Source organism: Vulpes lagopus, chromosome 12 (assembly GCF_018345385.1).
Source record: "Vulpes lagopus strain Blue_001 chromosome 12, ASM1834538v1, whole genome shotgun sequence".
In the NCBI taxonomy this organism is placed as follows: Eukaryota; Metazoa; Chordata; class Mammalia; order Carnivora; family Canidae; genus Vulpes; species Vulpes lagopus.
In genome coordinates this window covers 55724758-55752749 of record NC_054835.1, presented here as the reverse complement: position 1 = coordinate 55752749, position 27992 = coordinate 55724758, and the positions used below count along the sequence as shown (strand labels likewise).

General features: G+C 43.7%; 1 protein-coding gene across 6 annotated transcripts in view; it reads left to right on the top strand.

Moving 5' to 3' along the window:
* The window catches only part of RNF157 (ring finger protein 157), a 78815-nt gene that overhangs the window by 33226 nt on the left and 17597 nt on the right, over positions 1–27992 (top strand). For all 6 annotated transcript variants that reach the window (XR_005983195.1, XR_005983196.1, XR_005983197.1 and 3 more), the window contains exons 3-11: positions 17352–17440; positions 22349–22495; positions 22957–23074; positions 23526–23592; positions 23879–23922; positions 24279–24326; positions 26683–26754; positions 27258–27417; positions 27564–27676. Coding sequence is in view for 3 of the 6 variants with exons in the window: in XM_041726232.1 (XP_041582166.1) it covers positions 17352–17440; positions 22349–22495; positions 22957–23074; positions 23526–23592; positions 23879–23922; positions 24279–24326; positions 26683–26754; positions 27258–27417; positions 27564–27676 (858 nt within the window). In the remaining 3 variants the exon portion in view is untranslated. The remainder of the gene's footprint in view (positions 1–17351; positions 17441–22348; positions 22496–22956; positions 23075–23525; positions 23593–23878; positions 23923–24278; positions 24327–26682; positions 26755–27257; positions 27418–27563; positions 27677–27992) is intronic.

Sequence of the window (27992 nt, the reverse complement as noted above, 5' to 3'; positions counted from 1 at the left end):
TGAGCCAGCACCCTTGGACCACTCCCACATATGCTTCCAGTTCTAACCTGTGTCTGTTAGCCTGGGCCTGCATCTCTTTGGCATATAACCACCCCCCTCTCTCTTAGCAGGCCTAGCAGGCCCCAGGTGAATAATACTGAGATTTGACCCTAATTATGGTCTATGGCCAGGAGAGAAGATGGGGCAGCTCCCATATGGGGCAAGCATTGTCTTGTCTGAGACTGCTGTGTCATCTTCAAGCAAGGGGAATTCCCTAGTCTTCCAAGGAGAGGGAGGCAGCTACTTTGCAGGCCCAGGGAATCTGGGGTTCATGGTTCTCAAATGAATATACATAGACATCTCCTCAAGCCTTAGAGTCTGCTCTTTTCCCATCAGAGCCCTGACTTACCTGCGCTGAGAGCTCAGCCTTCTTTTCGGTTTAGCCACTGCTTAAAATTAGGTCCCATGCCTATAGGAAACGACTGTCTTTAAAATTTGCCACAGGAGGCCGGCTGACTGTCATACTTGGCTTTAAATTGTTGACTGCTGTATCTGAGACTGTTTTTTTCCCTTTTCAATGAATGGATGGCTCTTAATAACAGCCGCCCACTTGTACAGTTTTACTGTAGCCATTTCTCTTGTACTTCCTGTACCAGAGACAGTAAACCAACCAGCGCATCCCCTGCCATGTGTCGCACTACTACAATACGCCAGGGACCATCTGGGGTGGGGAGGGTCCTCATTGCCATCTGGCTGGTGCGTAACCTACCCCCAATTCCACCCTCAGAGTCCACGTCCTTAGGCAGCTCCTGATACCCGGTTCTCTAGAAACAAACCTGAGATGGAGATCTTTGTGAAAGCTGTTTATTGAAGGAAGGCTCTCCTGGGAATAGGGTAATAGTAGCCAGATGGGGCAGGGGAGCAAAACTGAACAACGACGTGGTTCTGGCAGAGGCTCCCTTCAGCCTGGTCCCTTGGGAAAGCTTTGGAGTACAAGTTGTACCACAGAGTCGCCCTGTCTCGAGGCAAGGGGCCTGGCCTTTTGTACGCCCTGCTCACATCTCACTGGCTGCTCACTGCCCTGTGGTGGTATGATGAAGGAGAAATCAGGGGCATTTTCTTGGATCAGGAGGCTCTGGTTCCTAATTCCTGGAGAAGGAGCAGCTATGGGCTGTTTGTGGCCAACATTCTCAGCAGCTGGAGAACGAGAACGAAGTAAGGGGGTGGAAGTGGGGTGTGAAAGCATCGCTACAGGATTCATTCCCACTTCTCTTGCCTTTTTTTTTTCTCCTTGCTTTTTATTCGAATAGCACATCTTGGAGATCATTCTAGACCTATTTATATAGAGCTGGCTTATCCTTTTTTTTTGGTTAAGATTTTATCTATTTATTTATGTGAGAGAGACCACAAGCAGGAAGAGGGGCAGAGGGAGAGGGAGAAGCAGATTCCCCACTGAGCAGGGAGCCCGATGTGGGACTCAATAATCCCAGGACTCAGAGATCACGACCTGAGCCAAAGGCAGACGCTTAACCAACTGAGCAACCCAGGCACCCCTGGCTTGTCCTTTTTAAAAATTGTACTTATTAAAGTATAACAGATACATTGAGAGGTAATAAATCATACATGTACAATTGATTTTCACAAAGCAAACACACCTCTATGACCAGTGTCCAGATTGAGAACTAGAATATGGCCAGGCCCCACAGAAGCTCCCTTGATACCCCTTCCTATCACTACCTCTAACTCAGGGTAACTGCTTTCCTGTCTTCTCTCCAGATTTGATCTTTATATAAGTGGAACCATATATACTTGCCCATGTATGTCTGGTCCCTTTTACATAGAATATTTGTGAAATTTGCTTTATCTCATTACGTAGAATAGCCATGTATTCTATTGCATATGTGCTCCCCTTGGGAGCATACCACAGCTTATCCACTCTGTGGTTTATGGCTTTGGCATTCTGTTGCGTGGGGCTATTACAAACAGTGCTGCTGTGACCATCCTATTGCATGTATTTTGTGGAGCTTAAGCAGGCATCCCCATTCCAAGTATTCCTAGGATTGGCATTGCCATGGGATGGGAGTATGCTGTCATAGATACTGCTGAACAGTATTCCTAAGCAGTTTCCTCCAGCCAGCATGGTTTAGCGTCCCAGCACCTAGTATTTTCCATCTTTTTCATTCTGGTTTTTTTTTTTTTTTTTTCATTCTGGTGGTTGTGTAGAATTAATTTTCGCTTTCCTAATGATTCCTGAGGCCAAGCACCTTTACATATGTTTGTTGGCCATTTGGATTCCTCCTTTGTGAAGTATCAGGTCAAATCTTTTCTATTAGCTTTTTTGGTTTTTCTTTCTTGGTAAGGAAATACTGAGAAAATAGGAGTCCTTTCTCAGATAAATATATTGCAAATGTCTTCTCCCAGTCTCTGCTTGCCTTTCACTATCTCTTTTTCTTCTAATTTGTGTATTTTATTGGGATATAATTGACATATAACGTTGTGTTAATTTAAGGTATACAGTGTGTTGATCTGATACATTTATGTGATTATATGTGTTTGTAGTCTTAGCTCACACCTCTATCTAGTCACATAGTGGAGAACCCTAACCCTAACCCAAGCCCATCATACCTCTTGAGTGTTTCCTGCAGAATTCAGCAAAACGTCAGTATTTTGTGAGGCCCAAATAACTCAATGTGAGCTCAAGCCAGATCTGACAGGAAGAACATCCTATTGAAACTCAAGCCTTTTCACTTTTTTAAAAAACATTTTATTTATTTATTCATGAGAGACAGAGAGAGAGAGAGAGAGAGGCAGAGACATAGGTGAGGGAGAGGCAGGCTCCTTGCAGGGAGCCTGATCCTGGGATTCCAGGATCACACCCTGGGGCTGAAGGCAGACACTCAACCACTGAGCCACCTAGGCGTCTCAAGTTTTTTCAAAAACTTTTAACAGAATTTTCTTATTCATCCATATCCACTTCCAGCTATAGTAATTCGTATTTTCCTTTAACACCAGAAGTTCATCTAAACTGGGAGGAAATCTAGTTGTGTCTAGTACTGTACAATCATGGAAGAAGAAACCAGGATGTTTTTATAAGGGGGTGATTTAAAATGAGGCCTCTGGGCAGCCCGGGTGGCTCACCGGTTTAGCCCCTGCCTTCAGCCCAGGGCATGATCCCGGAGTCCCGAGATTGAGTCCTGCGTCGGGCTCCCTGCGTGGAGCCTGCTTCTCCCTCTGCCTGTGTCTCTGCCTCTCTCTCTCTCTCTCTCTCTGTCTCTCATGAATAAATAAATAAAATCTTTAAAATGAGGCCTTTGTTTTCAGACTTTAAAGAGCTGCTCCCCATCTCCCCAGAATGTGTCCTGTTTTCAGTAGAGGGTGTATGGGCATCTCAAGCTGCAGTGAATTTTGTTGCCCTTCGTGCCCCTCAAACCCTGGGCTCCCCTCTCTTCCTAATATACACGAGAGGCTCATGTGACAACTGAACACACAGTGTTGTGTCGCACTGAAAGAGGCCTTTGGGTATTTTATGTAAGTGTTGTAAAGAATGTGTCTTGTCATTCTGGAAAGGGCAAAACTATAGAGATAGAAAACAGATCCATGGTTGCCAGGGACTGGGATGCAGGGAGGCGTTGCCTACAGAAGGATGTGAAGGAACATTTAGGGGTGATGGAAATGCTCGGTATCCTGATTACGATGATTAATAGCTATGTGTTTGCGAAAATTCACAGAACTTTACACTAAAAAGGGTGAATTTTACTTTTGATGTAAATTATATCTCAATAAACCTGACTTAAAAAAAGAGAGAGAGAGAATATGTCTTGGGAAGGAGGAGTGGTTCATACACATGCCAGTGCTCTCTCTGAAGCCTGGTCTCCACGTAGCTAAGGGAGCCCCTGTTCATGGGCAGATACCACAGAGAAGTACAGAGCTGAGTGTGCCCATGAGCTAGGAGGGGTGGCAGGGCAAGCCTTGCTCTGCATGGGCAGCCGTCAGCCACAGTAGTTAGTTAATCCCAGCTCCCCGGTGGTGGCATATGTCTCGCTGCAGCACGGAAGCTGTTCATCTCAGACGGATGCTTGGTTTTCTTCGCTGGCTCCTCATTGTTTTGTGTCATGCTGCAGAAGCCCTGTTTGTTAGACCGCTAGGGCCACAACAGCAAGAGGGGAGCTTGCTTAACTCCCATTTTACTTTATGGAATGTCTTCCATCGCCAGTCATAAGCTGAGAACCTCAAAGAGCCTTCCAGTCACTGTGGTGGGAATTTATGTCTCCCCAGCAGCCTGCTGTTCATGAGAGGTTATATTCCAATAGAGTATGTAACAGATTTACAGTAATTCTCCTGGGTCACAACAAAGTGAAATACATTCTATTTTTTTTAAAGATTTATTTATTTATTTATTCAGAGAGAGAGAGAGGCAGAGACACAGGCAGAGGGAGAAGCAGGCTCCATGCAGGAAGCCCAATGTGGGACTCAATCCCGGGACTCCAGGATCACACCCCGGGCTTCAGGCAGCGCTAAACCGCTGCACCATGAAATACATTCTAATGGTATTTACCCCAAGCTCATTGGGATTCCCAGATAAGAGAAGTTTATCTAATTGCTGATATTTCATTCCTACATTCTTTTTTCTAAGTACAGGCATACGTTGTCTTATGGCGTTTCATTTTATTGCGCTTCGCGGATATTGAGTTTTTTACAATTTGAAGGTTTGTGGCAATCTTGTGTTGAGTTCCAACAGCATTTGTTCACTTCATGTCTTGCATCACATTTTGTTAATTCTTACAATATTTCAAACTTTTTCATTATTGTATTTGTTATGTGATCTGGAATAAGTGATGATTACTGACTCGCTGAAAGCTCAGATATGGTTAGCATTTTTTAGCATAAAAGATATTTTTTAAAGATTTTATTTACTTACTTGAGAGAGAGATTAGGAGAGCACAAGCGAGGCAGGGACAGAGGGAGAGGGAGAAGCAGACTCCTCCCTGAGCAGAGCCCAATGCAGGCCTCAATCCTAGGACCCCGAGACCTGAGATCATGACCTGAGCCAATGTCAGACACTTAACCGACTGAGCCACCTAGGCGCTCCAGCAATAAAATATTTTTAAATTAATATATCCACATCATTTTTCTTACACACAATGCTCTTACATACATGACAGACTACAGCATAGGGTGAACGTAACTTTTGTATGCACTGGGAAACTGAAATATTCATTCAACTCACTTTATTGCAGCAGTCTAGACCTGAATGCACAGGCACAGTATCTCCGGGGTATGCCTGCGTTCACAACTGTATTATAGGCAGAATTCTTTAAAGAGTATAATACTATTGGGGTGCCTGGATGGCTCAGTCGGTTGAGTGTCTGATTCAGTTTTGGCTCAGGTCATGATCTCAGGGTCCTGGAATTGAGCCCCAGATCGGGCTCAGTGGTCAGTACCGAGTCTGCTTGACCTTCTCCCTCTGCTCCTCCCCCTGCTTTCTCTCCTCTATCATAAATAAATAAAATCTTTAAAAAAAAAAAGAAATAGGGGGATCCCTGGGTGGCGCAGCGGTTTAGCGCCTGCCTTTGGCCCAGGGCGCGATCCTGGAGACCCGGGATTGAATCCCATGTCGGGCTCCTGATGCATGGAGCCTGCTTCTCCCTCTGCCTGTGTCTCTGCCTCTCTCGCTCTCTCTGTGTGACTATCATAAATAAATTAAAAAAAAATTTTTTTTTAAGTATAAAAAAAAAGAAGATAGGGGCAGCCTGGGTGGCTCAGCGGTTTAGCACCGCCTTCAGCCCAGGGTGTGATCCTCGAGACCTGGGATCGAGTCCCACGTCAGGCTCCCTGTATGGAGTCTGCTTCTCCCTCTGCCTGTGTCTCTGCCTTTCTCTGTGTGTGTGTGTGTGTGTGTGTGTTTGTGTGTGTCTCTCATGAATAAATAAAATGAAATCTTTAAAAAAAAGAAGATAATATTATCACTGATGATAATCAAATGATCACCAGTATTTTCATAGCACTGTATGATCTTTAAAACATTTCTTGGGGTGCCTGAGTGGCTCAGTGCATTAAGTGTCTGCCTTTGGCTCAGGTTATGATCCTGGATCTTGGGATTGAGCCCCACATTTGGCTCCCTGTTCAGTAGGGAGTCTGCTTCTTCCTCTGCCTCTCCTCCCTGCTCATGCTCTCATTCTCTGGCTCATCTCTCTCTTTCAAATAAATAAATAAAATCTTAAAAGAAAACATTTCTTATTTGATTTTAACCACCCTCGTAGATAGATAAAGCCTATAAATCCCATTTTACAGATGAGGCAACTGATGCCCAGAGATGATAAATTACTCACCGAAGTCTCACTTATCAGTAAGTGCAAGAACTGAGGCCTGACACTGGGTCTTCCAGACCCTGGTATTGCCACCACTTTATTAAATAATCTCATTTTCATTCTCTGGTATTGCATGCAGTTCACTGGCAAGACCAGTGGGTCTTAGCTTCTAGTTAAAGCTAATACATATTGATGCACAAACTCTTTATTAAAAAACACTTGCTAGTGTGTGTTTTCCAGTTATTTTGTGAACATTATTAGTCCCAGCTGGCCATTTTGCCCGAGGGGCAATTATTCAGAACCCTGAGAGTCATCGCAGGCACATGCTGTGCTCTTCTGAAGATCTTATTCATGTAGTCATGCTACAGATATCTATCTCTATCTTCTACATGTTCTGTTCTAATCACTCTATGTGAAACAAAGACAACTCTGACATGAATTTTTTCCTCGAGTTTATAATCTCGCAGGAAGATCAGTCATATACACACGTGGGGAGGACATGATACACGAGTTGCACAGTTTCACAGAAGCTCTGAGAAAGGAACTTTATGACCTAAGTTTTGCTGACTTGGAAAGTGGCACTAAAACACTTGAACTTGTGGTTTGTTGTTTAATGCTGTTTCTTAAACCAGAACACAAAGATCTGCTGTGGTATTCAGCAGTGAAACTAAAGCATCTGTATTGTAGGAATTTCCTCGAAATTTCTTTGAAACAAACTGAAGCTAAATGTACATACTCTCACCTCTGCTTCCTGTTGTCATCATACACGCCACCTTACGGGAAACTATGCTTATTGCTGTTGCATTTCAAAGAAAAAATTTTTTTTCAGCTTTTAAAGATATGCATAGTAGCCTTAGTTTGTAGTGAAACTGTTCTACAAATTCTATAAAAGCCAAAGACTTCTTTTTTAAAAAAAATTATTTATTCATGAGAGACACAGAGAGAGAGAGAGAGAGAGAGAGGCCGAGACACCGGCAGAGGTAGAAGCAGGCTCCATGCAGGGAGCCCAATGTGAGACTCAATCCTGGGACTCGATCCCGGGACTCCAGGATCACGCCCTGGGCTGAAGGCAGGTGCCAAACCGCTGAGCCACCCAGGGATTCCCCAAAAAACAAGACTTCTGAGTCAAATAACAGTTCATTACATTATGTAATAGTGTCCCCAAGAAGCACACTTATTGCATTTTCTAAAATGGTCTTGCCAGGCCCATTGAGTAAAATAGCAGCCCTGATGATTACAGAAGTCAATCAGATAGGTGCTTGATCTTTAGAAGGCAGTATACCAATAAACGAGCTTTGCAGTAAAGGTTGCCATAATAATAGAAGAGAATGTAGTCCCTAGCCATATATTCTATTTATTAAAATTTTAAATGCTGTAAACACCACCAGTGTATACCCTCAGCTAACCCATACCTTAAAATATGTTTAAAAGGAAGAGGAAAAAAAAAGAAGAAGAAAAAAAAATAAAATAAAAGGAAGAGGAAAGCATGCGGTTGGCCTCAGCACTCCATAGAAGTAATGATAGTAATAAGTACCAGTAGGCAGAGGTGATGGTGTACAAAGTTATTTCACAGTTAAATAGCTAAGCCATTGTCTCCTGGCCCCTCTCCACCCCAGATGCTGGGCCTGGGGCCCAGGGGTCATATTTCTCCATCACCCACTGCTCCCCACCAGGCTCCACCAACAGGGATACTGGAAGGGCTGGAGTAGGAGAAGGACCCACCTCAGAAAGACCCACTGCACTGAATCTGTAGATTGCGTGGGTAATATGGACGCATATTCAATCAAAATTGAATCTCCCAATCCATGAGGATGCAATATTTGTCTTTCCATCTATCTGTGTCCTCTTCAGTTTCTTTCTGTCAACTATATTCAAAAAGAAGAATTCTGAGCCCTAGCTTCAGCCAGCCTCTGGGATCTGAAAACCCCTACCATTCCCCTCTGTTCCCTTAGCCCCAAGGGGAGGGAGCTGCTTCCTGAGGTCACTCCCTCAGATGTTCAGCATCCCCTTCTCTTGTCTAATGCCTATTGAATCAGGGCCTTATATTAAATTCTCTCCATTAAAATGACCAGTGTGGTTTCTGTTTCCCTAATTGGACAGCCTTTAATCACACCAATTATGAGGTAGCTAATATTAAACATATTTTACTGGCAAGGAAGTGGGGACTTAGTGAGGTAGCGTGATTTGTCAGAAATTATACAACCAGTAGTACAAGAGCCAAGACCTATGCCTTCTATTTTGAGATCTTATGCTTTCCATTGCATCTCAGCATTTCTTTTGCTGAACCTCTCTCTTTTTTTTTAATAATTGTATGGCATAAGTAGTAGAGAATTTCCATATACCCTTCATCCAGCTTCTTCTAACGTTAACCTTTTACACGACTATGGTACATTTATCCACTAAAAATTAGCATAGGTACGTTACTAGTTTTTAAAACTACAGACTTTACTCAGCTTTCTTTTCACACACACGCAAAAAAAGCCAAACCAAAAAACCCCCCCAAAAGCCTAAAACAAAAACAAACAAACAAACAAAAAACCCAAACCCATTATAGACTTTATTAGGATTACACTAGTTTTTCCACTCATTTCTCTTTTCCAGCTCCGAACAGAATCCAGGATTCCCCCTCACCTTTTCTTGTCACATTTCCTCACCCCCCTTTAATCTGTGGTAGTTTCCTGGTTTTCCCTTATTTTTCATGACCTTGATAATTCGAAAGTGTACTGGTTAGGTATTTTATAGAGCTTCCCTTGATTTCGGTTTTCTGCTGTTTTCTTGCGATTAGAGCAGGGATTTAGGGGAAGAATACCACAGAGGTAAGTGCTCCTCTGATTGCCTCATCTCAGAGGTCCATGATAGCTGGTGACTTGTTACTGCTGATGGTGACCTTGATCACTTGGTCAAGGTGGTGTCTGTCAAGCTTACCCACTATACATCTTTACTTTTCCATAATTTATTTGTTAGAAGCCAGTCGCTAAATCCTCTTGCTGAACTTTTTTTTGGTGCTTAATTACAGAGCTATGCTTTCTTAACAGATCATTAACTAGCACTTACAGAATCTTTGCATTGGGGCGCCTGGGTGGCTTGGTCAGTTGAGCGTCTGCCTTCAGCTCAGGTCATGATCTGGGAGTTCCAGGATCAAGTCCCACATCGGGCTCCCTGCTCGATGGTAGTCTGCTTCTCTCTCTGCCCCTCACCACCCCGCTCATGCTCCTCTCATTCTCTGTCTCTCAAATAAATAAACAAAATCTTAAAAAAAAAAAAAAAAAAAAAGGAATCTTTGCATTAAAGGCCAGGAATTACAATCCTAGAAGTCAAATTAATTATGTTAGATGTGGCCATGTATTGCTTCTTAAGGAACTATTATCCATTGTACTATCTTTGTTTTGTACCCTGTTTAAACTTGGGACTTGGCTATTTATAGTCTCAGAAGGTTTATGGTTAGTGGTTGGAGACCTATTTATTCTTCATGAGCTGGAATCACCCTGACAAGGCCTGAAAGATGATCAGAAGCTCAGGTCTTTTATTTTAAATATTTTATTTATTTATTAATGAGAGACACATGGGGGTGGGGGGGCGCAGAGACACAGGCAGAGGGAGAAGCAGGCTCCATGCAGGGAGCCCGACGTGGGACTCCAGGATCAGGCCCTGGGCTGAAGGCAGTGCTAAACCGCTGAGCCACCTGGGCTGCCCAGATGCTCAGGTCTTAATAGCATGTGGGAAATCAGTAAAAAGAGGAAGAGCCATAGAGACATAGTAGCTGAGGTTAGGAAAATTAGAGGTGTTAAAGAATGTGGCTGAAGGAGTGGAGATTTGCAAGGATGGGCTGAGGGTTAACAGGTGGCAGACATGGAGAGATGTAGAGATCTCAGGTAGGGAGCCAAGGAAGTGCTGGAACAGGATGCAGGGAAGCCAGTGACAAAAATCAACCTTGGAGTCAGACTCTGCACATGGCATATTGTAATATGTGCATCTTGTCTCTGAGATTCACCATCTTAGGACATAAAGGTTATAGTTCTAGCTGCTAGATTTCACTATATAGAGAACTTAAATGAGCTTACGCTTTCATATGAACCAAATAAAGTAGCTCAGTTGGGTTATATAACCTTGAGTATTTACTGCTATTAAAGGGTGACCAAAGAATAATCAGAGCTCTCAGAAGTTTTGCAGGGCAAGGTGGAGCAAATGTCACCTTGTTAAATTAGCTGCAGAATACAGATCATAATATTAATAACTTAGAAATGAAAGTTACCAAGACATATGCTATAGGTTTTTATTGTATACTAGTTTATTCTCATTATATGGGATTTCCGAATCTCATGGTTAGCTAAAGAAAATAAAATCTCAATAAGGTTACTGATTCAGAATAATGGCTTTCTCCCTAGGGCTATATCTGCAAATAGAGAGCCTAGCCAAAGTGACCAGACCTTGCCAGGGCTGAGAATCCTGCAGTCGATTGGCTTGTAAACTTAACTTTCTGTATTTCATACTGTTACTCTGTTTCTCAAGCCAGAGCATATTTTCTTTCCAGGACTATGAGAGGAGACTTAACAACTCTTATAATTAATCTTGGACCTTATTTATGTTGTTTAGAGTCAGTATATTTCAGTGCGAGCCCAGAAAGACAGCTTGCAGTTTTTCAACTTGAAGACTAGCTTATGGTTTTTTGGTTTTGAAATATGGAATGAAGAAGACTTTGTTCCCCTTGCCCGTCTTAGTAATTGGCCTGCTGAAAAATGACTGGAAAACTAACACTTGGTGACATTAGAACATTCATACGCTTCTTTGGGGAAAGAAAAAATATGTGCTGTATATTTTTAAATACCTGTTTCGACGAATACTGGTGCTTGTCTCTCTGGGCACATTCTTTACAGATAGTGTCAGGAATCTCAAACTCTCTTAAATGAAAAGTGGATTCTTATTTGTGTGCTGGGTTGTGGGTCTTCTGACCAGATGAAATCCGGAAGTCAGACGTCTAGAATGGAGTGCTTGTCTGTAAGGAATAGTTTCTCTGACCATTAGTCATTATTTACCAACTTGCTGAAGGAAAAAGATGACTGTGTCGCTTTAATAAAAGTACTTCTTTTTTTCCCTTTTAACCCCCCTTAAAATTAGGTAGTGTTAGGCAAAATCCTTTATATCTAAAAACAGCTCATCCTCAGGAAGGTACTTTTATTTTAGAAGCACAGTATGAGTGGGTTGTGCTTTATCTTCGTCCTGCTGGGGCTGGGGAGAGGGTGCTGTGTCTTGGTGAGAGCTTTCTATCAGTGGGGAACTGAAAGTTGAATAGGTTTCATTTGTCACCAAAGTGGTACATAGCAATGGTCATTGACCTAAATCTGTGTGATTTTATGGTGGATGCTTTATTCTGCAGTGGATTTTTTCATGCTTTTCTTATCACCTATTAGGGTGATTGGAGAGAATTGGTTAATTGGGTATATTCATCCTAGGGTTTAAATATTTTGAAAAAGGTCAACATTAGATGTGATGTCACAGAGCCATGACATTGGCCCTGTGTGCTTCCTGCCAGGGGACCTTGCAGGGGAGTTAACAGACTATAAATAGACTGCCTTCTTGGATTGATTCCTTTGGTAACCAAACCTGAACACCAAGCATCTTTGTGTTAAGGTCATCCTGTGACACCCTCCTAGTGTCTCCCTCACATCTTTATATAAGTGAAAAGAGTGTCTTGCGTGTTGTCAGCTTTGTGATCACCAGTCTTTCTACACTAGTGATTGATTGACTCCCCATGAGGATTGGATGGGAAATGAGTGAAAAGGGGTTTTACTGTTGTAAATATAGCTCATTTGATGTTCTGGTCTGCAGCAGGCACAATACAGTCTGTCTGAGGGCTGCAGCTGGTTAAATAGGCAAATCTGTATTCATTTCACAGCATTCAAGCCGAGACTAAACTGTTCTCCCGACACTGATCTAAGAAAATGTTCTAAAGCATCACCAGTCTAAAAATACCCACTGGTAAGTCTTGGACACACTACACATCTGAGAAGAGGGGAAGTAGAGAAAGCTGAGAAAATAAGCAGACACCAAATAAAAAGGAACTAAAATCTATAAAAGAAAAGGTTTGTGTAGTGCTGTAAATGAGTTATTCATATGACCCCAGATGTTGGTTTCCATAGTAACTATTATTTGATTCTTTGGCACAAATATTACATGTCTGCTAATGTATAAAATGAGTACTTTTCTATTTTAATTATAGATTCTCTAAAATAATATCCTTTCTCTTTGGAAGCAGAGATTTGGCATTTGGGGCATTTTCTTTCCTAAGTAAAAACTGAATTAGTGCATTTTAATTTGTTTTTCTCCTCCACCCTTCTTTCTCCTATTTTTTCCCCTTTTTTCCTATTAAGATTCCCTTCAAGGAATGTTCATGGCATCATTATTTCTAATAGTGAAAACTAGAAACAGACCATTAGTGAAAGATTAGTGAATACATAATGGTATGAAGTAGACTTCTCTGAAAAAACAAAAACAGGGTTCTTTGGAGACATAATCGATTCCAGGGATTGGAGAAAAACATAAGATTAATGGGAATATCTTGTGGTGCTAGAAAGTAAGAAAGTGCTAAAAAATGATGGAAGCATGCAAAAAGACACAGTAGCCAATGCCAAAGAGCCCCCGACGGCCAAATTTAGGATGCTGTGCACATATGGCTAGGCCTGAAGCTAATAGCAAATGTTAGCAAATTATATTTTTACAAAAACACTTTTTATTCAAGTTAATTAATTATGTTTCTGAGTGACTATAGTCCTTTTTATAGACTACTGGAAATTGCCCAATCATTTGCAACTAAAATAAGATATGACCTCATATGCATTGTGACCATATTTTCTACAACAAAATGTGAGTGCACTCTGTTGGGGTAGTTTAACAAAATGTTTGAAATTAGAATGGTTTAAAATAATCTAGGCTATATGGTTGATATATATATGCACATATATGTGTCTATACATATATTTTGTATGTGTGTGTACACACACAGCCACACTCAGCCACACTTCTTCCGTTCAGTCTAAGCTGGCAGTTCCTCATTTGGTCACTAGGTGGCACTTGACCAGTGTCAGGCAAGAGTAAAAGGAAACTGATGAGCGCTAGGATAAAAGGCCAAAGAGGAACTTGGTCAGTATTCACTCAGAATCTCGATGGGGAGTTCCCTGGGGCCCATTGAAAGAGTTCATTTGGCTGACCTTTTCTTTACTCCTGGACTTGAGGTGTTTGGGAATTCAATGATTCTGAGATTTGGGCTATTTTCAGTACAGACATGGCAGGTCAGTCCTAAGAGAGTGCTGTACCTGAGTCATAGCTCTGGTCCCCCTACAGACAGAACCAGGAGAGGGTGAGCCCAGTCCTTCACTGAATCCCAGGCCCAGCACGAGATTCAGGGCAAAGTGAGAGTGTTGAATGCATGGGTACACATCTTTGTTCTTTGAAAATAGTTTAGAGGAGAAACCACTGTGTTCTAGAAATTATTGTCAGTGCCACGCATTTGAGCACCTTGGGCAGCAGGTGAACAGTGGCTGCTTCTGCTGCTGGAAATGTTCTCTGGCACTGCCTTACTGCGGATGTATGTTCATGCCTTCTGCAGGTGCCATTAGATCTTGCAAACAAAAGGATTTTGTCATGCTGTGCTCCAAGAAAGCTTTTCTCTAAGACCTTAGATACTCCTGTTGAAATTTAAAAGGAGTGTGGCATTAGGTAGCTTTTGTATGTAGTGCTGGCTAAGCAAAAGAATATAATCCAGAGTCTCGACTAGCTTCCAGAACCTGAACAGGATTTGATATCTTTTGCAGCAAGTGTTTACGACTGTCAGACTCTACACTCTACTTGGGCTCGTAGAGTTCTCCGGGGCTCAGAGCAGCCTGTAGATTTGCCTCTCACTAGCTGAGACAGCTGCAAGGTAATGAATGTGGCTTTGGAGTCAACTCCTGATTCTGGGTTCAAATCCTAATGCTACTACTCAATAGCCCTGGATCTTCAATAATTACACAAATATAATGAATTCAGTTTCTTTATCTGCAAAATAAGGATGTTAATACTGATACTCTTCATTTGTCTAATCAACCAACATATTTTTTAGTTCCTCAAGGACCTGACAATCTTGTATGCATGTTTTTAGTGTTAAGCATATTAAATACGAATGTATTTATTTATTTATTTTAAAGATTTTATTTGTTTGTTTGTTTGTTTGTTTGAGAGAGAGCAGATACAGAGGAAGACACAGACTCCCCACTGAGCAGGGAGCCAGACATGGGGCTCAATCCCAGGATCCCAGGATCATAACCTGAGCCAAAGGCAGACTTTTGACTGACTGAGCCACCCAGGTGCCCCAAAAGAATGTGTCTAAACTGGAGATGGGTGGTGGTGATGGTAGCATGACATATGAATGTACTTAAGGCCACTGAACTGTGTGCTTAAAGTGGTGAGGGTGAAAATTTTTGTATTATGTGTATTTTGCCACAATTAAGTAAAAATTTTTTAGAAATGTTTATCTAAAGAACCCAGCCTGATCCTGGCACATAGTAGATACTCTGTAAACATCCACTGAGTTAGTGAGTGAGTGGTGACAAGGAAGGGCCAGAGTGTTTTCTCTTAGAGACAAGTACTCTGGCACAACCAGGCCAGTCAATGAGAAGAAATGGCCTTTTCTGTATAGTACAAAACATGCCACCAGGCCCACAGATGGAGGAAGGCCGCCAAGCCTTCTGTAAGGCATATCCTGACTTCTTGCTTCAAGTTCAAGGTGGCCTAATGGAACTCCTTCCCATTTCTCAGATACCATTCTGGAGTACATAACTGAACAACCTCATGAAGGATCCTAAAAGCAGTTTCTGGAATTCTGTTTCAATTTTCAGAATGAAGACAGGCTTTAGGTAAAGACTAGCAGGCAGAGAATAAAGTTTGGACTGCTCAGGGACTACTGGACCAAACCTTTGAGGTCAGTTCCTTTCTGACAGAGAATTGAGACTCTGGGATTATTCTAAGTGGAAGATGAGGAACACTCATCTTTCTTTTTCATTTTCCTTCTATTTTTCTCTTTGGGGGGAAAAGGGTGAAGAATGAAGGAAGAATTGCCTTTTTTAAAAAAAAACTCAGGTAGGAGTTATGGATAACTCCCAAGTACCTGTGGAAATGAATATGATTAACTTTGCTACTCCAGAAAAAAATTTTAATCCCAAAGTCATTTATTTTGGCTTTAGAATAGGCTAGCATTTGTGTCGGATTTTCTTGCCTAATTACTTTTTGCTTAAGCTTATTTTAAAATTGTTTTAAATTCCTTTAGTGTGACAGCCTAGGGAAGTGGGGTGTGGGGAAATGGGCCACAGAGTGGATCTGAACTAGAATTGTAGCTTTCCTATAGAAAAGCCTCCTCATATGCTGCCAGTGGGAGAGCAAAATTGGAATCAGCTTTCTGGAGAACAATTTGGCAAAATATTTTTTAAAGTCTTAAAAATATGCTTACTCTTTGATCCAGTAATTCCGCTTCTAGGAATTTGTCCTAAGGAAGTAATCAAATAAGCACGCAGAAATGTCGGGACAAGGCACTCACCATAACATTTGTATCGGCAAAAAACAAAAACAAACAACCCCCCCCCAAAAAAAAAACCCAAAAAACAAAAATTTTAAAAAAGAGTAAAACTAATGGAAAACATTGAATACTATGGAATTAATTAAATAAAGTATGCTCCTTTCTCTAATGTGTATAGTCCTATTGCCAGATTGTAGACTCTTGAAACGTTTACCACATCTTTCTAAGCGAGAAAGAACGTAAAATAGTGGGCACAGTTTGAAACCGTGCCTAGATACAGAGAAGGGTAGGTGAGTAGCTGGATGGATGGATGGATGGATGAGGGGATGGACACCTATCGGAAGAGATACATTCTGCAGTATTAACTTGGTATTGCTGAGCGGTGAAATTGTGGCTGATTTGTATTTTTTGTGTGTTTTTCAGATTTTTTGCTCGAACATATATTGCTTTGTAATTAGAAATGCCAATGCTCATAAGGTAGACTGAATGTATGTGCTTAAGGGTCACATTCATACAAGGGAATTATCAGCAATCATACTGAATACATAAAATCAGATGTACCATAGGTTAAATTACGTTTCCCAAGAAAAAGAACCATATTCAGCAAAAATCTATGAAGGCGCAATTAGAGTATCATGTGGGTGTCCTATTTTCTGATCCCAGCACTAGGAGGTAGACTCTTCTAGAGCTAGGAGTACTGCAGTTTTGCCAAGCTACAAAGACTGGTGGGTGGGTTTTCTGTAAATTATGTGTAAAGAATGTTCATTGTCCAGATAACACTAGAACAATACTGGCGGCATTTAAAATCGTTCTTAAGTGTCTGAAAGCCCCCACTTAAATTTTGTACTATGTCCCCTTCCTTATCTCATTATCATCATGCAGAACTCCACATCTCAATGGGGAAAGAGTGAAAACGTAAGGGAAACGGCAGACGACCATAAACCTTTGATGACCTCAAAATAGCTCCTGGCTCACATTTTCAAGAACTCTGCTTTATATAACCAGCTGCAGGGAAAATTTGTTCTTCACTGTTTGCAGCCTCAGCTCTGTACACATGATGGGGTTCTCTTTTATTTGCAGTTCCTAAATTCCGAAGACACCATGTGGCTTCACTGAAGGAAAACCCTTGCGGGTCTTGGCTCCCTGTTGTCTCAGGTCAGATGGAAAAGCCTTTTGTGATTAACTCGGCCACAGTGTGTCCTTTGGTATTTGGAACTTCAGTAGGAGTTTTTATTAGTTATCCACATTTTGAATGCTGACTCAAATAAGCTGCCCATAATGGAGAAAGCAGATAAATCTAGCCCTCTTGATGCCATAACGAATCCCCCATTCTGCCACTGGCTGTGACCTTGAGCAAATTCACTTAACATGTCGGGTCCCAGTGTCCTCACTTAAGAGAGTGTGGTGCCTTCCCATCTAACTTCAGAAGGCTCTTCTTTGTCAGCCATGAAGCTTGGTACCAGCGGGGAACAGTGACTGGTCTCTAAACACACTACCTTCTCCCACTTTGTTTCTGACAGTTTCCCTATGCTGCCCCGCCGCCCCAAGAACCCGTGAAGACTCTGAGAAGCCTGATCAACATCCGGAAGGACACACTAAGACTTGTAAAGTAAGTTCCCACCGGGGCGGAGCTTGGGCCAGGTTCTGGGTACAAGACCCAGAGACATGGGAAGCCGTTCCTGGCAGACCCAGAGTCTGGAGTCTGATCCTCCGGGCTTCAGGGATGTGACCTGCCTTGGCACTGATGGAGCAGCCCCCCGCTACTCCCCCCCACCCCCCGCCCGTCCATGGAGTTTAGATCTTCCCACATCTAGATTATTCAAAACTTGGCATCTGTGTTTGTGAAGGACTTTTCCCTTTCCTGGAAGCAGTCCTTATTATCCTTGTTTTATGATTTTTTTTAAAAAAAGAAGAATTATTGAGGGAAAAAGTAAATCTTGCAGACGCTTCAGCAAGCCTAGGGAAAAATGGGATATTTGAAGTTGGAATATAAAGTCCTTATTTTTATTGTTATGTTTACTTATTACCTCATGTGTCCTCCCTCTGAGGAACTTGTGCTTTCTGCTGGTTGGTTAATCATCATCATCAATATTATTATCAACACTTGCATTCCCTGTGTAGGCTCTAAAATAGTGTAATTTTGACACCGAGGTTGCCCTCCAGATAGTACACCAGTCTGCTAATGTGCTCATTGATCCCCTGGGAAGACAGATTTGGCTAGGGCAAATCACAGGTCCCAAATATTTCTAAATGGACAAGGAAGATGACTCTGAGTCCATTTTATGCCTGTATAGGTCAGTCCTATTTGCATTAGGAAGTTTACTTCTCTCTGCACATTGTTTTAATACTTTTAAGATACAACTTACATACTGTACAATTCACTCATTTAAAGTGTACAATTCAGTGGTTTTTAATATATTCAGAGTTGTGCAATCATCACTACCATTGGAATTGAGAACATTTTGGGACACCTGGGTGGCTCAGTGGTTGAGTGTCTGCCTTCAACTGAGGATGTGATCCTGGAGTCCTGGGATCGAGTTCCACATCAGGCTTCCTGCATGGAGCCTGCTTCTCCCTCTGCCTATGTCTCTGCCTCTCTCTCTCTCTCTCTATCTGTGTGTCTCTCATAAATAAATAATAAAATCTTAAAAAAAAGAAATTGAGAACATTTTTATCACCCTTAAAAGAGATCATAAACTCATTAGTGATGACTCCACATTTTCCCTGAAACCCTCTTCCAGACCTAAGTAACCACTGATTTACTTTCTGTATTTCTTCTTAACTTTTATATTTCATTTGTCAAAGCAGAAGTTTTTGACTGCTTTTCCAACTATTCCCCTAGCCCTGGATTCTGCTCTGGGGACCAGGCGGCCATGGAGGTGCTCTACCAAGGAGCAGCCTGCAGCTGGCACTAACCCCCGCCCCTCCCTAGGGTAGTTCCCTCTCCCTGGGGCAGTCCCTGTGGCAGCAGAATGGATTGAGGCTCCTGAGGTCACTCTATGCACCTTGTTTCTTTAATCACACATGGCCTGATAGCTATGGCTCAAAGGCCTGAGCTGCAGAGAGGCCCTGGCCCTGGCCTCTGAGCCTGGCAGCCTGGCCACAGCTCCAGCAGAGAGCCAGCAGAACCCCACCTGGAAGCCGAAAACAAGCTTCCTTCCCAGCTCTGCAAGCACCATGCTCACATAAGTCCCGAGCTTCAAGTTTCCCATCTGTAGAGAGCGACACCACACTTCACCTTTCATGGCCATGGTCAGAATTCAACAAGATAATAGGAAAAACACCTGCTATTCAATAACTGTTAGAGTGAATGGTGTTCTTGCTCTGTTTTTCTGAGATTATGGGAATAGGGTAGATTCTGATCCATAGATTTCCAGGTAAAGATGGAGGATTGAACATCTTTTGCTTCCAGAAAAAGCCACTAAAAGCATCAATCCAGAAGAACTGGGGAGATGGGAAAGGAGCTGCACCAATGTGGTTTAGGGACTAGAACAAAGGCAAGTGTTAAATAACCTAGCAGACCCTGGAGTCAGAATCCTGAGCAAGCAGAAGGAAAAGCCAAGAGTCACCCAGCTAAACTGTTGCCCCAAAGGCTCAGGAATTGGCAGTATCAGGACCTCTGGACGCCAAAGTGGATGGCTAAAATGAAGAGGATTGGCAGGAAGCCTTTTGAGGAGGCCATCAGATCCCCTCCTTTAGGCCGCACAGCCAGAGCTGCCCTCCCTACACCCCAATGGAAGGCTGGCAGATGATTTTCTTTCTTTTTTTTTTTTTTAAAGATTTTCTTTATTTATTCATGAGAGACACACACACACACAAAGAGAAAGAGAGACACAGGCAGAGACACAGGCAGAGGGAGAAGCAGGCTCCATGCAAGGAGCCCAATGTGGGACTCTATCCCGGGACTCCAGGATCACGCCCTGGGCAGAAGGCACGCACTAAACCACTGAGCCACCCAGGGATCCCCTGACAGATGAGTTTCAATGGAAAAGTTAAAACAGAGATTCTGAACTTGGGGGACCCAGGTACAGCTAAGGTTGATCTCAGTACTAAAAGGGGGGTACACTAAAAATCCAGGTACACTGGATGCTGAACCTTCCAGCCTGTCTCCCCAGGCCCTCATCCAAAGAGAGGAACGCTGTCTCTGAGGAATTGGAGCCTCCTAGATGGGAAGACCAAAGAGATGGGCCTTGAAGATTCCTCCAAAGACCCTACGGAAGCCCAGGGTCCCCATACCACGCCATGCACGCAGAGTTCCAATCAGGGGTTTTAAATTTCTTTTTTAAAAGATTTTATTTTGTTTATTTGGGAGAGAGAGAGAGCATGCAAGCAGGGGGAGGAGTAGAGGGAGATGGAGAAGGAGATTCCCTGCTGAGTGCAGAGCCCAACACAGGGCTCATCCCAGGACCCCAAGATCATGCATGACCTGAGACAAAACCAAGAGTAAGACACTCAAGCGACTGAGCCACCCAGGCGACTCTGGGGTTTTAAATTTCTTACATATGAGCAGACAACCAAGGATTCTTAGATGTGTAAGGATGCCTATACATGAAAGATAGTGGCAAGTGGCAGTACAAATCAACAGAGGGAAAAAAGACTCAGAAATTAAGAACATGGTAGCAGAAATGAAAAAGTCAATAGGGTGGAGAAGGAAAAGTTGAAATATTCCAGAAAGTGGGGTGAAAAGGTTGAGATACAGAAAACAGAAAAGGAAAGATAGAAAGAATAGAGTACCTATGTACAAAGCCCCACATCCAACTAATGATTCTAGAAAGAGAATAGAGAATATAGAAGGAAGGAAGTCATCATTAATGACATAACTAATTTTAAGAAAATTTCCCAGAACCAGAGGGCCTGAGTTTCTAAATTGCAAGGACCACTGGAATGCCCACCTCAATGGATAAGGTGGACATCTTACATCAAAGGAAAACAGGACCAGCAATTGGAATAGCTTCTTGAGAGCAACACTAGAAGCTGAGAGATAATGTAGCAGTACTTTCAAATGGCCTTTTAGAAGTATTTATAACCCGGAACTCTTTACTCAACCAAATTTTCTTTTTTTTTTTTTCAACCAAATTTTCAATGCAGTGTGACTATAGAATAAAATCTCTCAAAAAATTTATCCCTCCAACAAATCCTTTTCCAGGAGGCTAGTGGAAGGGGGGCCCAGCCACAATGAAAGTGTATCATGAGGAAGAAGACAGGAGATGCAGGAAAGAGGTAGGACTCCCCAGGGTAACAGGAGAGGGTGGCTCTGGGCGGCTGTGTGCAGGGAGAGAGTGCCTGGGGTCTGGAGGGGACCTCTGCAAGAAGACTAAATGTACAGAGCACCCAGAACCTCTGAACACAGAGAGATTTAACCAGCCAACTGAGGGCTAGGGTTTAGATCAGTGAGAAAGGACACAGAAAACTGAGCAACTGAGAAAGGAAATGAGCATAAAATCCCAAGAAAAACTGATGTAGGAAAATAAAAATAATCAGAGATTACTCTGTGGCTAAGCTGGAAATCACATTAATATAATCGCAGTAATGCAGACACAAACATGAACTACCAGAATCATGATGTAGCTCATGATTCGCTGGGGTAGAGTGGGGTGGGGGGTAGTTATATGAGGCAGCGTGGTGAAAGAGAAAGAAATCTTGGCTCCCATGGTAGAAAGTCAGTGGATAATGCCTGAAACTGAAAAGTCAAGAATCATCCAAGCATGTTCTATAGAAACATGCAGGTAAATGCCAAAATGAGCAGCTAAAAGAGGTAGAGATGGTCTCTTAAGAGGAGGAAGAGGAAGGGGCCTGCTGGTTTTGTGACAAGCCTTGTGGAAACTAGGTAAACTATGATTAGTAACTCTGATAATGGGGGGGGGGGGCAAGCTCCGACCAATGTACAAGTGTTCATTGTAGCTCCTCGAAGTTATCAGATACCACCTAAATGCTCCACAGTAGTGGTCCTGAGGTATTTGGCCATCATTTGGAATGAAGATGTAGGCCTAAGCCTGTGGCCATGGAGAGAAGCTCACAATGAATCAAGTTAGAAAAAGGAGAGAGAGAGAGAGAGGGCACTTGGGTGGCTCATTTGGTTAAGTGTCTGCCTTCCGCCCAGGGCGTAATCTCTGAATCCTGGGCTCGAGCCTCATGTTGGGCTCCCTGCTCAACAGGGCATTTGCTTCTCTCTCTGTCTCTCCCTCTGCCCCTCCTTCCTGCTCATTATCGTTCTTTTTCTCAAATAAATTTTTAAAATCTTTTTTTTTTAAATAGAGATATGGGACACCGGGGTGGCTCAGCCATTGAACCTCTGCCTTTGGCTCAGGGCGTGATTCAGGGTCCTGGAATCAAGTCCCACATCTGACTCCCTGCAGGGAGCCTGCTTCTCTCTCTGCCTGTGCCTCTGCGTCTCTCTCTCTCTCTCTCTCTCTGTCTCTCATGAATGAACAAATAAAATCTTAAAAAAAAATAAAAAGATGAATTTAAAAATACCGATTTGCAATCCCCAAAATGCTGAGTCTTTGTGGTTCTCTAGGTGTGCCGAGGAAGTGAAGACCCCTGGAGAAGACGCCAGCAGAGCTAAAGTCCACTACAACGTGGAGTTCACCTTTGACACTGATGCTCGGGTGGCCATCACCATCTACTATCAGGCCACGGAAGAGTTCCAGAATGGGATTGCCAGGTAAGAACAAGAGCCCAGGGGAGCCACATCCTTCCCAGATGTGTGAGAGTCCACACCTTCCACACTCACCCATGGAAGAAAACCTTTTTTACCACCAGGTGAGATCTGGCTCCTGAATTTGGATTTTCTTCTGCAGACCCCCACCTCCTCACCTTTCCCCTTCAAATCGTGCCATCTTGTGCTGTGGCAGATGGCAGCAGAACCTTTCATTTCATCGAGATACTATTTTTAAAAAAATCTATTAAGCTACGTTTCTGTGGATATATGGGTTGAATAGATAAGTTTAGCGGCCTGACCAAGCAAGAGCAAAGGAAACGGATTATAAAGGAAATATTTTCTTTCCTTTTCTTCTCTATACCTAGAGCCTGTTGATATTGGGACCAGGCATGGGACAGAGGAAACAGCCCATCCATCTGGACTAGATGCTGACTTTTGCTTTGCTTTCCCTCTTTGCTCAACAGCTACATCCCCAGAGACAACAGCCTCCAGTCGGAGACGGTGCACTACAAGCGAGGGGTGTGTCAGCAGTTCTGCTTGCCCTCCCACACCGTGGACCCCTCGGAGTGGGCAGAGGAGGAGGTGAGCTGCCCCCTGGACGAGGTGACAGGCTGCTGGGAGGAAGCACAGGAGCAGGTTCCTCATGGAGACCTAGAGTGGCCTAAGGCCTCATCAGGACTGCGGCCAGCAGTGCCTGGGCTGCCTGGATGCTTGGAGGCCATGCTCCCCTTCGTGCCCTTAAGCAGATGGACCTAATGTCATTCATTTTTCTGCTCCCAAGTAGCCCATTCACCTCAGATACTTGAAAAAAGCTGCGTTCAAAGAAATGAACCTTCAAGTTAGAGGGCTTTATAGCCACGAGGCTTTAGAAACGGTGGCCTCCATTAAACAGACTTAGTTGGTCACGAGGTTGATGAGTGAGAGCAGAGATGAAATTAATGCTTCTTGACGACACCTCCCTCTCTGGTGGACTACTGTGCCATTTCAACATGTTACGTCTTTTTTCTTTTTTATCCCTCTTCTTTGTCTTCAGCTTGGATTTGATCTGGATCGAGAGGTTTACCCTTTAGTGGTCCACGCCGTGGTGGATGAAGGAGATGGTAATGGCACCTTCTGTCTTCTTTTGCTGTACACGTTGCCCTTTTGTGGTGCACAGGCCTGGCAGCCACTGTGGCCCTGGACCAACATGCCCTCTCTGTGGGGTCCCAGCAGGCAGTCTCCTCAGACTGACTAGAGCAGCACTGGGTTAAGAATGCACCCCTTCTCCTGACAGCCCAGAGCATTAGTTTGCCAGTTGCAGGGAATCCGGGAAGGTAAACGGGCATCATGGTGTGATGTTGGGCTCTCTTCTTCATCCCTATGCCTTTATTTTTTTGTTTTTTTCAGAGTATTTTGGCCATTGCCATGTACTGCTGGGCACTTTTGAAAAGGTGAGTAACTTTACAGGGCCTTATTTTATTACATTTAACTGTGCGGGGCTATGTGCAGTCCTGTTTGCTGGCTGCCTGAGCACAGCAGGATGAGTCCGGCTCGGAGGCCAGGGGCCCCTGCGGGGGACTCCTTCCGTTTGGGTCTAGTTCCAGCCCTGCTGCCAACTTGCATAACCTGCAGCTCCCAAAGCCTTGGTTTCCTCTTCTTAACGTGGAAGGGTCCGACTGGGTACTTGGAAGGCCCTGGGGGTATGAGGAGTCTGTAATCGCCGCAAGTGTAATTGAGAGGAATAACGAGAACACCTGGTGCCTTATTGCCCCTCCTTCCTGGTCATAAGTGTCCTTTTTCATTTCAGCACACTGATGGAACCTTCTGTGTCAAGCCCCTCAAACAGAAACAAGTGGTAAGTATTTGATGGCCAGGGGTCTTTGGTGTCCCCCCACCCTTCTTTTTTTTTTATCTCTCTTTCTCTTTTTTCCCTTTTGCTAAGCACCCTTCTTTCTCTTCCATCCCCCTTTTTTTAAATCAAAGAAAAGTAAAAAAAAAAAAAAAAAAAGTGGTTTTGTGTGTTAGAGACTCTGTGGGTGGCCTGAAAGGAATACTGATTTTTGGTGTCTTTATTGTTCCAGAATTGTTGGTGTTGAGGCAGCCACTATCTGAGCAAAGGACTTGAGAAATGAAAGGACAAGATTTGTCTCTTGACATTAGGTTTAGGGAGAGCTTCTTTTATTCAAAATGCCAGGGTGAGAAACATTCCAAACTAAAGGATAAAGTGTTGGGGTCCAATTCAGAGCCAATTAGGGCCCTTGGCTTAATTCATCCCACTGCTGCTTTTCTAACATCCCAGGTTTGCTGGCCATCTGCCCTCTTCCAGAATGACCAGCAAGTTATGCATATGTCTGCTTGAAGTCCTAACCCCTGCTGTGTGCCAGCCCTTTTTACCCACTCTTGCAGGGGTGGGAGCAGAGTCATGGAGAGTGAGGAGGGAAGAGTAGTGCCAGTGGCATTGGTAGGCCCCCCTGCAGATGGGTGATAGATGTCTGAAATTTTGCATTATTCATTCATTGGAGTTAAGTGCTCTCCTCTCTTCATGAGGTCAGCAGCAGTCAATAACACCTTAGTATAAATTTGTTGATAATATCCTTTCCAATCTAATCAATCAGTAGGTTGAAATAAGTTGTAAGAGGGAGGGCAACCCAGGTGGCTCAGTGGTTTTGCGCCGCCTTCAGCCCAGGGCGTGATCCTGGAGACCCAGGATCGAGTCCCACGTTGGGCTCCCTGCATGGAGCCTGCTTCTCCCTCTGCCTGTGTCTCAGCCTCTCTCTGTGTGTGTATGTGTCTCTCATGAATAAATAAATAAAATCTTAAAAAAAAAAAAAGTTGTAAGAAGCAGAGGAGGAAACACGTCCTGAGCCCAGGGAAGGCCAGGCCTTGGTGAGTTGTCTTGTGGGGAGGCCTCATTCCCTAGGACAACTAGATAGGATGGAAAGGCTAGGGTAGCTCAGGGTAAACGGTTTATCTATTTTCCTATTGTTCAATTGGCATTAGCAAAAGAGTCTGTCAAGCTGGATCGTGAGATATGAAATCAGTGACAGGCTAGGTCTTAGGGGAGGGGACCAGTGAGACAGGTGAAGCAGAAGGTGGAATGGGCTCACGCAAAGAAACAGGAAAGGCCCAGTGTAGGGCAAGTGGTCATTAAAGTTGGGATTTTAAGGAATAGGGCCAGGAGGGGTCCCTGGCTGTGTGGGCAGTGGGGTGGCTGGTGCAGGTGGAGGGGCTTAGTCGGCCTCCCCTTCAAGGTCCTACTGTCCCTCTTTACTTGTAATGTGTTCCCCTCTTTCCCCTGCCTGTTTCTTCTCCTCTCTTTTTCTTTTCCATTCCTTTATTAATTTTTTTTAAAGATTGATTTATTTATGCAGTGCCAGGGTGGATCAGTCAGTTAAGCATCAGCTCTTGATTTCAGTTCAGGGTCTTGGGATCAAATCCACATCGGGCTCCGTGCACAGTGTGGAGTCTGCTGGAGATTCTCTCTCTCCCTCTTCCTCTGCGCCTCCTGCTGTTTGTGCTCACTCTTTCTAAAAATAAATTAATTAAAATAAAAAAATAAAAAATAAATAAAATAAATTAATTAATCTTTAAAGAAAAATAAAATATTTTTTAAAAAGCTTTATGTATTTACTTTAGAGAAAAAGAGAGCAAGGTGGGGAGGGACAGAGGGAGAGGGAGAGAGAAACTTTAGCAGGCTGTTGGCTCAGCACGGAGCCCCGTGCAGGGCTGGATCTCACTACCCTGAGATCAAGACCTGAGCCAAAACCGTGAGTCAGATGCTTGACTGACTGAGTCACCCAGGAACCCCTCCATTTCTTTATTTTTGTAAAGTCCACACTTAACTTCTATTACATAGTTAATGCTATTATTTTGATGCATATTCCTCTACCGTTTTGCTGGTCTGTGCCTTTCTTAACTATGCTTTCTTAACTATCTGTCACAGTGAGCTGCAGTACACGTTGTACTGTGACTTTTATGTTCCCTTTTGGGTATAATGGTGGGTGAATTAAACATTTGATTTTCTACACCCCTCCCCGCCCCCGTCAAAGAGAAAACATAAGTAAATAAAAGCATCCTTTATTTGTCTAGGCCTTTGATTTTTTTTCATTGTGAATCAGTAGTCCTTGGTTACCAGAGAAGGTTGAGGGGCGAGTTCCCACTTTCTCTGGGGTGAATCAGTCTGCCCTTGAACTTTGCTGTTTGCTCTTCAGGTAGATGGCGTCAGCTACCTCCTTCAGGAGATCTATGGAATTGAAAACAAGTACAATACACAAGATTCTAAGGCAAGTTCTATCCAAAATTCTGGATGTGCTTTTCCCAGGAGGCAGAGAGAGAAATGCTCCGATAAAGCTAGGATCTAGGGATTTAGCCTGCCAAACTCTGGAATCAGTTTGGTCCAAAGAGGCTATTTTCTTCCTCATTCCAGATGCTTATGCTTCTATCACTTTGGAAATGAAAAGCATTGGCAGGTTTGGATTAGTTCCTCTGAGAGCCCTGGCCACTCGGTTACCCGGTAGGGTTCTCACTTGGCCCCTGCCCTTCCCTGTGTGGTCTCCCAGTGTTTGGCCCCAACACTCTGAGCCCCCGCAGATGAGCTGGAGATAAACAGCTCCCAGAATAAGGGAAACCGAGTATGCGAATTCACTTGCTAAACTGTAAAGTCCAAAGTGAGTGTCAGATTTTGTTCTTCCTACTTGTCTCAGCTCTTGGGGCAAGCTGCTTATAAAGAAAATAGAGGACGCTAGGGTCTTTGTATCACTGGCTACATTTCTGTCTCCTGGGACAGGTGGCTGAGGATGAAGTAAGCGATAACAGTGCTGAGTGTGTGGTGTGTCTCTCAGATGTGCGGGACACCTTGATCCTGCCCTGTCGCCACCTCTGCCTCTGTAACACGTGCGCTGACACGCTGCGCTACCAGGCAAACAACTGCCCCATCTGCCGACTGCGTGAGTCCCAGAGCCTCAGGCCCAGACCCCACGGGAGGGTCTGCAGGCTGACCAGCACTGGGAGGGGGGCTATGGTTTCTGCCTGGGCTCTTGTTCACCCTGACTATGGCATCAGGTTGGTCTGATGACCCTTTTCCTCCTTCTAGCCTTTCGGGCACTGCTTCAGATCCGGGCCATGAGGAAAAAATTGGGCCCCTTGTCTCCCACCAGCTTTAACCCCATCATCTCATCCCAGACGTCTGACTCGGAAGAGCATTCGGTAAGTTGGGCTGAGCACCGGGACTGCCCGGGAAGCAAGCGCTCTGGTCTCCTTGCTGGCTTTTTGCACCTTTCATCCTTCTTTACCTGACTTTGCAACAAGTAATTAAACCTTGGCACGCTGCAGTATTTAGTAAGCTGGCTGAGGTCATGTTGTATTAAAACCATCCAGCATTACAACGGAAAATTGGATACTGATCATTAAATTCCTCTTTTCCTCCCTGGGAATTCGGCATTGGCATCCAGTTAATATCTACCCCGCCTGGAATAGTCAGTCCCCTTGCAGCTTCATCCCAGTGGGAACTCCCCCCAAGCAG